This window comes from Kluyveromyces lactis, assembly GCF_000002515.2.
Source record: "Kluyveromyces lactis strain NRRL Y-1140 chromosome C complete sequence".
Classification (NCBI taxonomy): domain Eukaryota; kingdom Fungi; phylum Ascomycota; class Saccharomycetes; order Saccharomycetales; family Saccharomycetaceae; genus Kluyveromyces; species Kluyveromyces lactis.
This window is the reverse complement of record NC_006039.1, coordinates 187,413-202,271: the sequence shown is the minus strand read 5'-3', so window position 1 is coordinate 202,271 and position 14,859 is coordinate 187,413. Positions and strand designations below refer to the sequence as shown.

General features: G+C 37.7%; 4 protein-coding genes across 4 annotated transcripts; 3 read left to right on the top strand and 1 right to left on the bottom strand.

Annotated features, from left to right (window-relative positions):
• Positions 1 to 210: 210 nt before the first annotated feature.
• On the top strand, positions 211 to 5,739 carry BNI1 (formin BNI1; the record flags this gene model as incomplete). The annotated part of the gene is made up of 1 exon (XM_452300.1): positions 211 to 5,739. One exon carries the CDS (start codon positions 211 to 213, stop codon positions 5,737 to 5,739), a length of 5,529 nt encoding a protein of 1,842 aa, XP_452300.1.
• Positions 5,740 to 6,028: 289 nt separating this feature from the next.
• SEC2 (guanine nucleotide exchange factor SEC2) lies at positions 6,029 to 8,005 on the top strand (the record flags this gene model as incomplete). The annotated part of the gene is made up of 1 exon (XM_452299.1): positions 6,029 to 8,005. The coding sequence occupies one exon, from the start codon at positions 6,029 to 6,031 to the stop codon at positions 8,003 to 8,005; it is 1,977 nt and encodes a 658-aa protein (XP_452299.1).
• Positions 8,006 to 8,267: 262 nt separating this feature from the next.
• On the top strand, positions 8,268 to 9,665 carry AVT2 (Avt2p; the record flags this gene model as incomplete). Its single annotated transcript, XM_452298.1, has 1 exon — positions 8,268 to 9,665. One exon carries the CDS (start codon positions 8,268 to 8,270, stop codon positions 9,663 to 9,665), a length of 1,398 nt encoding a protein of 465 aa, XP_452298.1.
• A 35-nt stretch (positions 9,666 to 9,700) lies between these two features.
• Positions 9,701 to 13,189, bottom strand: TOF1 (Tof1p; the record flags this gene model as incomplete). The annotated part of the gene is made up of 1 exon (XM_452297.1): positions 9,701 to 13,189. The coding sequence occupies one exon, from the start codon at positions 13,187 to 13,189 to the stop codon at positions 9,701 to 9,703; it is 3,489 nt and encodes a 1,162-aa protein (XP_452297.1).
• Between the last annotated feature and the right edge of the window lie 1,670 nt (positions 13,190 to 14,859).

Below are 14,859 nucleotides of genomic sequence, written 5' to 3'. Positions count from 1 at the left end.
AACTGAAAGTTTGGTTTGCCGCTGCAACTTTTTTTTTGTTTTTGAATACCTGTGCTTCTGTGCGTTCTCACGGTAATTGTCCAGCATATAGAAGGACATTTTATTGCTCTAACAGTCCGGAAACTTTGCGCAGCATTCTTTATAGGCTATTTGGAGCGAAAATTGTAGAAACCCTATTTTACAGCTCCAAGAACGCACCTGATTGCCAATATGCAGAGGTCGCAAAGTTCCAGAGGGCCAACTGGGAACGAGAACTCTCATTCAAGATCGTTGAGTAATTCTCAAGGAAGCAGCCTGTTTTCGAATTTGAAAAAACTAGCTACTGGAGGGAATCATGGAAGCTCTCAACCATCACAGACTCGAAAGGAACTTATATCCTCACCAAAGAGGGTGTTTACCACTGCATCATTAGAATCCGCAACTCCAATTGGAGGCAGCAAACCACTGAACAAAATTAGTTCCTTGAATACTCATAATTTATCCCATTACACAATGGATCCCGAGGCCAATTCCCGTTCACAGAGTGCATCGTTGTTAACTTCTCCAACGAAATATTCCTATTCTAGAAGGTCAAGCCAATTGACAAGATCATCCACGAACAAATCAATCATATCCTCCTCTGCCGTGTCTGTCAGCTCCAATTCGACTTCCATACTGAATAGATTCCTAACAAATGATGGGACACTAAAACTAGATAGACCCGAAAATCCTGAAGAGATTAATGGCTTGTTTATGGACCTGCTAATAAAGAGGAACGTTTTCGACTCCGTTTCCTCACAGGATCAGAAAGACATGTTGAATTATCCCATAGAAAAAAAATGGTTAATGGTTAAACAAGATCTGCAGTCAGAATTCAAGCGTTTGAAAAGCACGAAACCTAGATTTTCTGCTAATGACACCCAGAATATGTTGAAACGTAAGACTAGTACATCGAAACTGAACACTCAATATGAGGGCATGCTCCATACAAATGAATCACAGGGTTCGCTGCTCTCTCCGTCTCATTTCCCACCAGAATATTATGTCCGTCAGATAATCAGCAAGAAGATAAAAAATAAAGAACTGAATGATTTATGGGTATCATTACGTACTGAACCGTTAGATTGGGTGATTTCGTTCTTAGAAGCTCAGGGCCAAGTTGCAATTGCAAATTTGATCATCACCAGCATGCATCAGGATACTACAGACAACCAAAATGCTGTGACTGATCCTCAGTTTTTGGAGAGGGAAACTGCTTTGTTCAAGTGCTTGAGAGTACTACTCAACATAAGAGAATGCTTAGAAGAAGCCGTGAACTCTACGTTGGTAACTAACGCACTAGTTGAAGGGTTACTATCTACTAAAATACCCACACGAAGGTTAGCAACAGAGACACTTATCTATCTAGTTACAAAAGACGAGGACTTTAAATCAAGGACAGCTGGTTTGGATTGTTTCTCATTAGTTATGGAATCTCTAAACCATGAAACTTCGCTCGTCCAGAATATTCACATGAAAGCAAAATTCTCTACCAATGATTCTACTGATCCAGAGTCTAACCCACAACTGTATCAAGTTTGCAAAATACTTCAACAATGGCTATACGTTGTTGAACAGACACTAGATGGTAGAGGTAAAATGGGTTCTCTTGTCGGAGCATCAGATGAATATAGAAATAATACTGGCGAGAATTCCATATATGAGTATTTGGTTGACTCTATCGTTCTTATCGATCAATTATGTCTGAATAACGAAGACGTCAAAAAGCGACACATGATGAGAACTCAACTCAAAAGCTTTGGATTGAATAGAATACTTCAGAAGATGCAATTACTAGACTATCCACCGTTGTCAACAATGTTGCTACAATTTGAGGATGCTGCAATCGACGACTATAATTCTTTGATAGATAGTCAGAAATTTACTGAAAATGTTGACATGGATGATCCAGTGTCAATTTTACAAAAACTCACTTCTTCCTTCAAGGGCACAGAGGCAGAATCATATTTATTATCAATGCTTCAAAACCTTTTTCTTTCAAGCAATAAGAACGCTCAAGAAAGTGATGACCCAGGTAAGAATGTTCAACAATTGAAGTTGATTGATTCCTTGATTTCGAATGTTGCAATAACCACTCTTGACTCTGAGTCGAACTTCAACGTTGCAATTCAAAGACTTTACGATTCGATGCAAACGGATGAAATAGCTCGAAGAGCCATTCTTGAATCTAGAGAGCTAACCAAAAAATTGGAAGAAGTAAAGGCAGAACGTGACTATTTGAACGACAAAATTTCAAAGGCCGAGAACGGACTTGTTGGGCAACTTCAAAAAGAGTTGGCTGAACGTGACCTAATTCTAGATAAAACGCAACGTGTTACGGAACAGTTACAGTCCGAATTGGAAGAACTAAAAAAAAGACATCTTTTGGAGAAACATGAACATGAGATTGAACTTCGAAAAATGCTTACGATTGTGAATTCTAAGACAAGTGACGACCTCGAATCAGGTTCAACTGTTCAAAATGACCCTAAACCATTGAATCCTGAAAGAAAAACTGCCATACAAAACGTTTTACAAAGAAGCTTGCAAAAAACAGAGCAAGATCTTCTTAATGAGTCTCGCAGACTTGGAACTGCGGTTGGTTCCAAGAGTAGGTTGAAACTCTTGAGATCAAAAATGGAAGATATTGAGAACCAAGCAAGAGAGCTTGAAATGACAAATTTTGCTGATGTCAAACCCAAGCAGAACCAGAAATTTAAGGAGCAAGTTAAAGGTCAACAAGCCACAAAATTAGCTGAGTTAAGGAAAAAGCTAGCAATAATACAAAATGAAAGCAACGATATAACAAAGTTCAATATTGAGGCCAGAGTGAATGAATTATTCCAAGACAAAAAGTTAGCTGCCTTGGATAGATTGAAAGACTTAGAGAATAAATACAATGGTTTCCACATTGACTTTGCAGATGACCCTGAGTTAAAAGAGCTCCTGACGCAGTCCAGTAATGGCGGACCTTCTTTGGATCCAACAATTGTACAAAGAAAGGTAGAAGAAATGAATTCAATTATTGATGAACTCAATGCATTGAAAGAAGAAATGAAAAATAGACCTAAAACCGGCTCAAGTTCATCATCTTCGTCATCGTTGTCTTCGGCATCTTCCTCTTCAGAAGATGGTTCATCACAATCACAAGCATCTCATGGGTCGGATATTGTATCCAATGGATCATCATTCCTTGAATCATTATCTCAAAAGTATTCAACTGGACAACAGACCGCCACGTCTACGAATGGTGGTCGTGTGGGACGCGAGACTAGGTATCCTGGAAGCGGTTATCATAGAAAATCGTTTTTGAATAGGTTAAAGAATACTACAGTGAACCCAACAGCGACGAGCGAACATCTGCCACCGTTTTTGACTGAGCTAAAATCAAAAGTTAAAATGACAGATGACATCGATGATGTCCCTGTGGGTATTGGCATATCTGTATCTCCTGGTGCATCGTTAAAGAGTACTGAAAAACCAGTCAGTCAATTTACAGAAAAACCCATTTTGACAGATGCTCAACAGGGAAGCGACAAGATCTCGAATGTGATCTTGAATGATAAATATTCGCCAACGACAATGCAGTCTGAAATCGGGGATTCCGAATCTATTGAAGCGAATCCAACAACAACAATCGTATCCGCTGCTTCGCCACCGCCACCACCACCACCGCCGCCACCACCTCCCTTACCGGTATCATTAGGTGGAACTCTTACTGCAGTACCATCTCCTCTCCCTACTGCATTATCCCCTGGTATTGCTCCTCCCCCTCCTCCTCCCCCTCCCCCACCTCCACCATTTCCATCGGCAAACACACCCAAAGCGACAGTCACAAGTCCCTTACTACCGCAATCACCATCTCTCTTTGAAAGGTATCCTCGTCCCAAGAAGAAGCTCAAACAATTACACTGGGAAAAAATTGACAATGCTGGGGATTCTATTTGGAAAAATGCTCAAGCAGAAAAGGTTGCTGACGATCTATTCGAAAGAGGTGTATTAAGTCAATTAGAAAAAGCGTTTGCTGCCAGAGAAACCAAATCATTAAAAGGAAAGTCTAAGGAAGCAAATGAAAAGATTACCTTTTTATCGAGAGATGTTTCCCAACAATTTGGTATTAACCTACATATGTTCTCCAACCTCGATGTTAAAGATGTTGTTGGGAAGGTAATGAAATGTGATAGAGAATTCCTATCTACTCCTAGCGTAATAGAGTTTTTGTCAAAGCCTACCATAATTGAAGTAACGAATAATTTGGCACGATATTTCAATCCTTACAGTACTGATTGGGAGGGAGTGACATCTGTTGACGATGCAAAACCCCCCGAAAAAGATCCTAATGAACTTCAACGTGCAGATCAACTATATGTTGAATTTATGATTAACTTACAACCGTACTGGGGGTCTCGTATGAGAGCAATCACTATGATAACTACTTATGAAAAAGACTATTCGGATTTGGTCACTAAACTAAGAAAAATTGATAGAGCAGTTCAGTGCATCGAACAATCTGAAAGTCTCAGACATGTTTTCGATGTTATTTTGGCAGTTGGTAATTATATGAATGATTCTTCAAAGCAAGCTCAGGGGTTCAAGCTAAGCACCCTACAAAGATTGACCTTCATTAAAGATGAAAAGAACAGTATGACTTTTTTGAACTATGTGGAAAAGATAATTCGTGAAAATTATCCCGAATACAGCCATTTCGTGGAAGAGCTTGAGCCTATTTTTAGCGTAACAAAAATATCCATCGAACAGTTGGTAACTGATTGTAAGGAATTTTCACAGTCAGTAATTAACGTTGAGCGTTCTATTGAAATTGGAAACCTAAGTGACCCTTCTAAATTCCATCCGTTAGATCGTGTTTTAAATAAGGTAGTACCGGTTTTACCTGAAGCTAGAAAGAAAGCTGATCTTCTAAGCGATGAAATCAAATTAAGTTTGCTGGAATTTGAAAATCTAATGAAGAAATTTGGCGAAGATGCCAACGACAAGTTCTCTAAAAACTCTTTCTTCCAAAAGTTTGCAGATTTCATTACCGAATTCAAGAAAGCTAAAACTCATAATGTCAAACTGGAAGAAGAAGAACGTGCTTACGAAAGGAGAAAGAAAATGATTGAAGATCAACAACGGAAACAACAGGAGGCAGATAGTAAGGCAACAGCAAAAAATTTAAGCACTTCGCAAGAACCGTCTGATGATAGGGACGATATAGAGAAGCTTTTGGATAAATTGAAAAATGCAGCTCCTTCAAAAGGAGATCCATCTAGTACTCGTAAACGTGCATTGGCTAGAAAGAAATTACTAGATGGTAAATCCGGGGCATCAATTTTTGATAACATCACTGCTGATAGTACTATCGAAGCTTTCGTGGAACAAAATAGAACGCTTACCGAATCGCCTACTGCTAAAAAATCGGCCAGCCTTCCTGAAACTGAAAGCTTGTCGTCATCAAAACAAGACCCTGCAGATAGAGCAAGGAATTTATTACTAGAATTAAGAGGCCCTGACGAAAGAAAAGACGCTTCTCCATCCCCAATCAAAGCAAAGGACAAGCTTAGGGATCTGAAAAAAAAAGATTCTTCTGTGAAAGTAGACCAACCTAATAAACTACAATTTGTTGGAAGCCTAGAAGTTGGACCTCATCCTAAACCGTTATCGCCAACCCAAGATTTGATGGACACATCGAACTCATCGGAAGATGAGTTTATTGATGCTTAAAGACTACATAATACTCATTTCAGCATTTATTTAATAACTACAATATGTGTATACTTGCATAGACATAATTCGTATACCGAAATTGACATTTTCATTTTAAAACCGGGTAATGAATTTAGTTCCAATGTTTGATGAAATCAAGAATGTAATATATATCAACCAAATTACCAGAGGACTAATGAAATACATAAATACTCGCCTGTGTAATTTACTTCAATAAATGAATCACTGATTTTGCTAACAGAAAGTACTTGCTACAAGCAAAGCTGACGGTAGCCTTATTTTTAGAATGGCGGATCAAGAAGAGTCAAAGCGCATATCTTTGCAAGTGACATCTTTATCTACGCAATTAATCGAAAGCATTGATAAACAATCCCAATTAGAAGAACAGTTACTAGTGGCTAAGAAAACCATTTCCACTCAGCAGAATATTGCGAACTCATATAATGAATTGAAGCAGGAACTACAATCTTTGAAATTACAATACGAAACCGATAAGACAAAATTCAAGAAACAGGAAGAAATTTGTGCTGATGCCGAAAAGAAAGTGGCTACATTGAACCAAGAAATTGAAGACTTAACCGCTTCTTTATTCGATGAGGCTAATAACATGGTAGCAGATGCAAGGAAAGAACAAAATGCTGTAGAAATATTAAACTCGAAGCTCAAAGAGCAGTTGAAAGAAAAGGATTTATTACTTGATACATTGTCAATGCAGTTAAAGAATCTCAAAAACGTACTCTACAAGTTCGAAAATGATTTCAATTCTTCGAAGAACGTTTCACTTTCAGATTCTGCGACGTCCTCTACCACATCAATTGATAGATCAACCACCAACCTAACCTCAGTAAATGATAATTCATTGTCGTTTCAAGGCGTGTTATTTTCCCCTCTTCTGCATTCGTTAAGGTATGACGTTCCTCTATACACAGAATATTTGAAATTTCTTGCTGTGCTACCACAATGCGAAAACCTTCAACAAACCACTTCGGAATCGAAACTATTAAGGAGATTAATAAACTATGAAATAAGTCCCGTCTTGCGACTTGATAATGCCTCCGGAGTAGGATGGCTTGTAAAAAGAAATTTAATGAATTTAATGATGGAAGGACTGGTATCAATCGAGCCGATTAGTGGAATAAATGAAACATATCGTACAGGATATAGTTCTCCAAGTATTCCCGACTCTCCAGAGGTCGAAAACAAAGATTCTCATTTGTTTAGCCGTCCGGTGAATTCTCCGCCTGTTGCTATGGTAGAACCATGTGCTTTCTGTGGTGAAAATAGAAACGACATCCTTGAACATGGAAGACTTTATATCTTCAAAACATATCAAAAGCTCGAAAATGGTAAAAATGAGTTAACAAATCAATTTCCCGTGTGCCATTACTGCTTGTTGAAATTAAGACAAGTTTGTGAAATTTTCGCATTTTTGAGATCATTGAGATCTGGTGCTTGGCATCTAGAAAAAGTAGCTTTGGCATCAATACATCAAGGCAAGGTCAATGCTTACTCCGAGGTAACTAAAGCATCAAGGCCGAAAATGAAATCCAAAAGATTAAGTATTTTCCAAGGATTAAAGCAATCGCAATCTTCAACTCCTATCATAGAAAATGGTCCACAATTTGCCGACAAAAACGGACTACCAACAACCAATATCCAGAGGTCATGGGCCCGTCTTTCACAACTACGAGCATCTTTACAATGGTCGCATATTGGCGTATGGTCTCTCGACGAATCGGTAGCTACAGATATTGCCCCATCAACAGATATTTCCAAAGCTAAAAGTTTTGAAGAAGAACAAGGTCTAGGCATTGCCTCAAACAATATCCCTGTCCCTATAACACATGAGGAGGATGAAACTTTCGATTTTGAAGCGGATACCGCAAACTCTATCAGTGTGGATGAAACAGTCAATGGTATACGTCACACAGATCAATCATCGGATGATATTGGCGATCATAATGAGAAAACTAATGAGAAGACTGCCACGGATTTACAAGGAAAGAATGAAGAGAAAAAAAGCAAAAAAATTGAACCACAGCATTCAAGACAGCCCTCACAATCATCCACAGTATTAAATGATAACAAAGAAAGTGCCGAATCAGCTCATGATACCCATGCATCATCTGAAGAGCCAAGTGATTTATTGGAAACTTATCAAGATCTGTCCGCTGATCTTGAACCCGAATCTGAAAAGCCTGAAAATTTGGATAATTCTGATGAAGAGGATAGTTTTAACGATGCAAAGGATGTCGTCAACTAGTGTCATGCACAATCTTTCCTCCTACCTTGCATACTTTGTAACAATAAATACCTGATGTAGAGAGTTTCATTTCAATGCACGTGATTTGTCAAATTTCGTCATCCTTATCATACCCAAAAGACTAAGCACCAAATTTATATATTGCAAGTATTTCTTCTTGCCTTAGATAAAACAATATGGCTGTAAGAAGGTTGTAGTAGCAAACGGAGCGCACGATAGTTGAACCGCTTATGGCCTACTTTGTGAATTATAATTAATACAGATGCAGATAGCCGCTGATAAAAAGTATGCAAAACTAGCTCTGTCTGATAAACAATCGAAGAATGAACCAAATCCGTTTGAACTGGAGTTAACGTCATTTGATGACACCGCGAAGACAGCTGACAGCGCAGTTGACCAAAACATTTTTAATGTTAATGAAGAAGACCCATTAACAGATGACATCTATTTATCTAATGAGGCAAAATCTAACAGGTACATGGCTTTCATGAACATGGCGAATAGTATTTTAGGATCAGGAGTGATAGGGCAACCTTTTGCGATGAAAAATTGCGGAATCATCGGCGGATTATTTGCGACCATATTAATGTCCATACTGGTTGATTGGACCATTCGTCTGATTGTGATCAATTTGAAATTAACCGGTAAGAGTACTTATCAAGCATCTGTAGAAACAGCAATGGGTCAATGGGGAGGACTTTTGATTTTAGTATCCAACGGCCTATTTGCATTTGGTGGTTGCGTTGGGTTTTGCATTATCATTGGAGATTCAATACCTCATGTTTTGAGCGCCTTTTTCCCTTCTCATACAGATCTTTTTCATCGGAATGTCATTATCACATTGGTGACTTTGTTCATATCGTTTCCGCTATCTCTTAACAGGGATATCTCCAAGCTTTCAAAGACATCAATGCTTGCACTTTTAGGACTTATTGCAATTGTTATTATCATAGTTGTTAAAGCTCCACTAGTAAGCGGCGAATATAAAGGAACTTTCCATTTACATCAGTTGTTTATTACACCAAGGATATTTCAAGGCATTTCTGTGATTTCATTTGCGTTAGTATGCCATCACAACACGAGTTTTATATTTTTCTCGTTGAGAAATCCCTCTTTAAAAAGATTTAATCAGTTGACACATGTCAGTTTAATTCTTTCTTGCATCGTTTGCTTAACAACTGCTTACTCTGGGTTCCTTAACTTTAAAGACAAAACAGTGGGTAATATTCTTAATAATTTCCCTTCTGATGATAATGTGATTAATTTTGCCAGACTTCTTTTGGGATTTAACATGCTTACTACGTTTCCTTTGGAAATCTTCGTTTTGAGAGATGTGATAAGGGACATAATATATTACAACAAAGACGACCCTGAACCAGTAAAGTTAACGACAAAAATGCATGCCCTCATAACGTCTGGTTTAGTTTTGATTATAATGTGTATCGCTTTATCAACTTCTAATCTTGGTGCACTTCTAGAAATCATTGGAGCAACAAGCGCTTCTCTCATGGCATATATACTTCCTCCACTCACTAATTTGGTTATAACAGGAAAAAAAAAATCCTTGAAAGAAAAGTTACCTTATTGCGGTTGTATTGTATTTGGTGTTATACTCATGTTCGTGAGCACCGCTCAAACTATATTAGAAGCGTTTGCGTAAAATCTATAGCACTATGTATGTAGCAGCTGTGTTAGCTAATATTCTGTATCTGATTCTATGCGTGGCTTTTTACGCTTTCGTTGTTCCGAAGTTACTTCTTCCTCAAGTGGATGTGATGAGTATTCTTCAGAGCTCACAACTTGGGTCTCTATGGGCTCGTTTGCCAAAGATGGAAGCGAGGCACTTCCAATGATGATAGTTTCGGCATCTACGTCGGAGAAGATTGGTGATTTCGGTGTTTCATTAAAAAGAGCAGAGTAATCATTTCTCAATTGTCCATTATTTTTAACCCTTTCTTCACAAAACTGAGCAAAAAGGGAGAACTGCGTTTCAGTCAGCGATCCATTATGTTTGTCCAGGAGCTGTCTCAGATATGTTTCATTTTCGAAGAATATTGCGCCGAAGTCGGGATCCTCATCGTCAGAGTCCATTATATACTCCTTACTAACGACTGGAAGCTTGGTGGAGCTGCTTGCATTTGCTTCAAAATCTGATTCATTTTCTTCCGGATGATGAGCAATTGCCTTTCTTTTCCCTTTGGATCTCTGAACAAGTTTGGATTGCGCTTTTCCTTTTGAAAGCTCGCGTCCCTCTGTTCGCTTATCCATGATTTCTAAATCTTCGAAGTAACTTCCATTGTTTAAATCTGATCCGTATTCTTCAGGGTCTTCATACTCTTGATAATGTGACGATAAATAATAACTAGCTGGTTTTCCAATTTCAGATTCAAATGGAAGAGACCTGTGCTTTTGTATAGTTTCAATTACCAACTGGACCTCAGTAGGAGTTTTATTATTAATGAAATAGCAAGCAGGTTGATTAGCTTCCGGAATTGCAAAACCAGCAAGGATTAAAAGCCTTCTGAATTCGGGCTGTTGGTATAAGGCCCTCTTTATCTCAGAATTAGTAGCATTGAATGCAACTTTTTTTACTCTTTCCTCTTCTAGTGAATTGATGCCTTCTGCTACCTTACCCTTCAATCCATCGAAACTTGACTGTAAATTAAGCAACAAAGCTTCAATCAAATCTTCATATCCATCATCGATAAGACTAGAAACCAAGATTCCAACTTGCATATCTAACAAAACTTTTTTAGGAAGAGAGCCTTCATCTGGAATATTGATAAATGTGCTGGGCAATACTATGTCAGGAGTACCTTCAGTCAACTTCATCTTTCCATGTCTCATATAGTATGATATTTGGGAGTCATGGAGCATTGGGAACAATATATTGATGTACAAAGAAGGCATTTTCTTCAGTTTATTTTTGAGCTGCTTAAGGTAGTACTCATTGAATTTTGTGAAATGAGTTCTTAGCTCAGAAGTTGTAGGCAGACCTTGTTGACTTAGAATTTCTCGACATAATATCATGAAGTCAATTCGAAATAGAAATAATTCTTCCTTCGCTTTGACAAACACTCTCTGAAAGAATTTTAGAACCCTTATGAGGTCTTTGTCCTCCAGTTCTTTGTAAGACTGTAGATATCTGATGTAAGTTGATATCGTTGGTTCTGTCAGATATCCGCGAAAAACCTTATCAAAGTTTATGGTCACTTGTTTAAATTGTTCTTCTAATATATCAAAGGCTGATTCATAGTCTAAATCATTATCTTTTGCATACTTTTCAATTGCTGTGTGATTAAGGTTCACCTTACGCTTCCTTTTTGACTCCACAGTCAACGAGCTGTTCTCATCAAATTTATCAATTGTTTTCAAAACCACATGTGTTAAATTAATGCAAGCTTTAACATATTGTGAAGAATGACTGGTTGCAGATTTTGGGAGAGATGCCAATAGCTGCAACATATTTTCGCTCAAAATCTTACTTATCACAGCTTGAACATCTGCCTCCCATGATTGGTCGAGAGATAATAAAAACTCCAAGTATTCCGTGAACAATAGCATACCCGCATGGACCACTGGCCAATTCTTTTGTTCATAACTCTCTCTCAAATATTTTGTAAAGAGAATGTAACACTCATCTAACAATGCGCCTGAGACATAATCCGGTGTAGCATCAATTTCATAAATGCACCGTGATCTCTGGAATTTCACAAACCACGAAATGAATAACATGTATTCAATCTTATGCAATGGTAATTGATCTTGAATTTCACTCGTAAAACTATCTGTGGCATTTTGCAATAACAAATTGAAACTGGAATCAACAAAATCTGCCAAAAACTCTTTTATGCTAGTAATGTTGTCAGAAGACATGTAAATAGAATTACCTTCAGTACTAAAAAAGCTGCTACTGAGTCCTTCAATAACATCGAGTCTCATAGTGATGGTTTTATTCCATTTTTTTCTTGAGTCTAACTCTTGTAATGCCGCATCATCACGCATGTTGACAGAATTACTAGCAATTGTCAATCGCGTATTTTGAGGTGTCTGTATAGACAATAAACCGCCAAATCTAGAATGACGAGAAGAAGTATTCTTTATTACATTAAGCTTCTTTTCATGTTCCTTTGCAAGTAATTCTGAAAGGTGTTTACCTGACGTTGTCATGTTGGAGTCTGTAATCTCGTGATCCGTACCCAATTTATAAGATTTTCTCTGGTTTTTGAACAATCGGATGGGGTTAATATCTTTTGTTAAGAAGAACATGACCTCTAACAACGGCCAACTAACGAAATTTGGGTCAACAGCGTCTGACAAAGAACTAGCCACTGTTAGAAGAAAGCCAAAAACTTTATTTTTATCAAATGCGGTTATGACACTATTTATGGAAATATCATCAACGGTAATATTCGTTGGTAACATTTCAGCCATAGTCAAAGGTCTCTTCAATCTTTTGACACTGGATATTGTAACTTCACCTGGTTCTATTGCCACCACATTTTTTAGAAAATTAAGAACCATTCGTATCAGAGAGTCATCCCTAGCAGTCCTATGATCTACATCCACACTCATGACGTTCAGGGCTAATCTAATTGCTGCCTTGAGAACCTTTCCGTTTTCTGTTGTCAAAATTGCATGCTTATACAGCAATTGATGCTTTTTCAGCTCAAAGTAATAATTCACTTGGTTATACGATGACTGATCTGTTATGATTAAGGGCCATGTCATCAACACCATAAGTTGCAACGCTCCTAGAGCGATTCTATCATGATATGATTTATTCGGGAAGAAAATCGAGATATCTTCACCTGTTTTTTTACTTTTCCTAGTAGCAGCACTATTTTTTGCCTCCCAATCCAATAGAATAGGTATTAGATCATTCTGCAGGATCTTGAATTCAGCTGTGGCCATTTCTACATCCCATCTCTTCTGGTTATCATCAACTAACTTGAACCAACGAATCAAATCCTTAATACAAGCCAAGCAATCATCACCTACCTTATAAGGTGGATTAACGGAGTCCACAGAGTGATCTGGTCCTCCAATTGCCGTGGCTAACATACCAATTCTTGCCTTAATGATTGTGTATGAAATATCCTGGTATTCATTCTGAATATGTATGTTTTGCCTATCTTCTGCCAGTCTCTCCTTCACAGTATCAACGTCATCGGGTTCTGACATAGTTACCTTCTGTCAAAGCTACGAACCCAAAGAAGTTTTCTAATAGTTTTCTCAACTAATACTAGTTATGTTCGTTGTCAAATTGGTCAAATTGGAAAGAATTTGCCCTCTTGATTAAGGTAGCCCTTCGAATATTCATCCTTTTGTTCAAACGCGTAAAACTGTTGAAAGCTGTTTTATGATCAAAATCTCATTCGATTGGAATTGATTCCTATGAAAAGTAAGACAAAACCAGATCACGTGATTTTGAAAATTGTAATTCTTCGCCCCCCCTATCAATACACGGTACAAGCACTGTTTTATTGCCTCACTATCAGCAATTGATAAGTTTCAATTTTAAATATTAGTTCCGTAACATTTTAGTTAGATTACTGTTCTCCCAACGACGAAACAGAGACGAAAGTCCAAATATCATGCGGGAAAGTAACTCACTGTTCTTGCTTTCAAGCTGAGCTTTCATACCAAACTAAAGGAATAGTAGCAGTCACCATATAATTTCAAGTAGATTGATACCAAACACAAGCCATATATTAAAATATTTGATCAAATTGTATTATACCTGCTCCTATGGCTACTTTGTTCTCCTTTGTGTCAATCTAGAAATAATCTTGCATATTTTTTTTTCGATCTTCATGACCGTATTAGGAACGGTCGTAAATAAAGCGTACAAAAAGCAAAAAATAAGGGTTCTGATTGCACTCGGCTTATGTGACGACATTCTCCGTTAATGAAGAGCAGACATAAGTGGAAAAGCTTTTGAAATTCCTCAAAAAAGACAAAAACACTGCAATAGTGTGTTAAAGATGGTTGGTCCGGTTTGCGATGTCTCATTTGTCAATGAAGATCAATAAGCATTAATCTGTGGTTTTTCCATTTTTTTAACTCATCGATCTGAAATTTGATTTTGAGGTTTTAACTTTCAAATGTAGAGAACATGAATGAGGGAGGTGAATATGTCTACTGAGTGCTGGGGGATTATACATACCGGGTATGTGATCTTGTGTCGTGGTATAGGATCATTGCGGGGAGATACATTGTTCCAATTTCTGAGGCAAAAAATATATTTGAAATATGCTCTCAATTATTAACTACGGAAGTAGAATAGAACCTATGCCATGCCTTTGCTGCCTTTGATAAACGTAAGATTTATGTTGCACTGCGCACAAGTTATTTAAAATGATTTACGGCAGCAAGTAGACAAGAGTATGACAAAGAACAGTCGATTAAGAATGTGAAGAAAGAAAAAAAATGGAACGTTCAAAACAGGACCAATGCTAGATGGTTTTGTTACAAGGAAAATTTCAGGATTATAATGCTATCTGAGGAAGAATTGTGTGATTGGTGTTTGCTTTGTTCCTTCAGACCACTATGATGACTGCGATATGGTTATACTATGTGTGGTAAAACATTACTATGTATTACCAAATATGGTAAACTGAAAAATTTTTAAAGTTTGCGGTATCGATTGACAACGGGTTTCCTACAAGTCAACCACAGCATCGATTGAGCTTTATCATAGAAGGTGTGAAAGCATCTATGGATAAACAGGATCGAAGTGTGTGGAACACATTCCATTCATAACCGAAGTTTTCCGCTCGACTACGAGGGGACAATAGGATCAGATGCTTAGCAACATTGAAGTTTTTTTGATAATGTGATTGTGGGGTTTT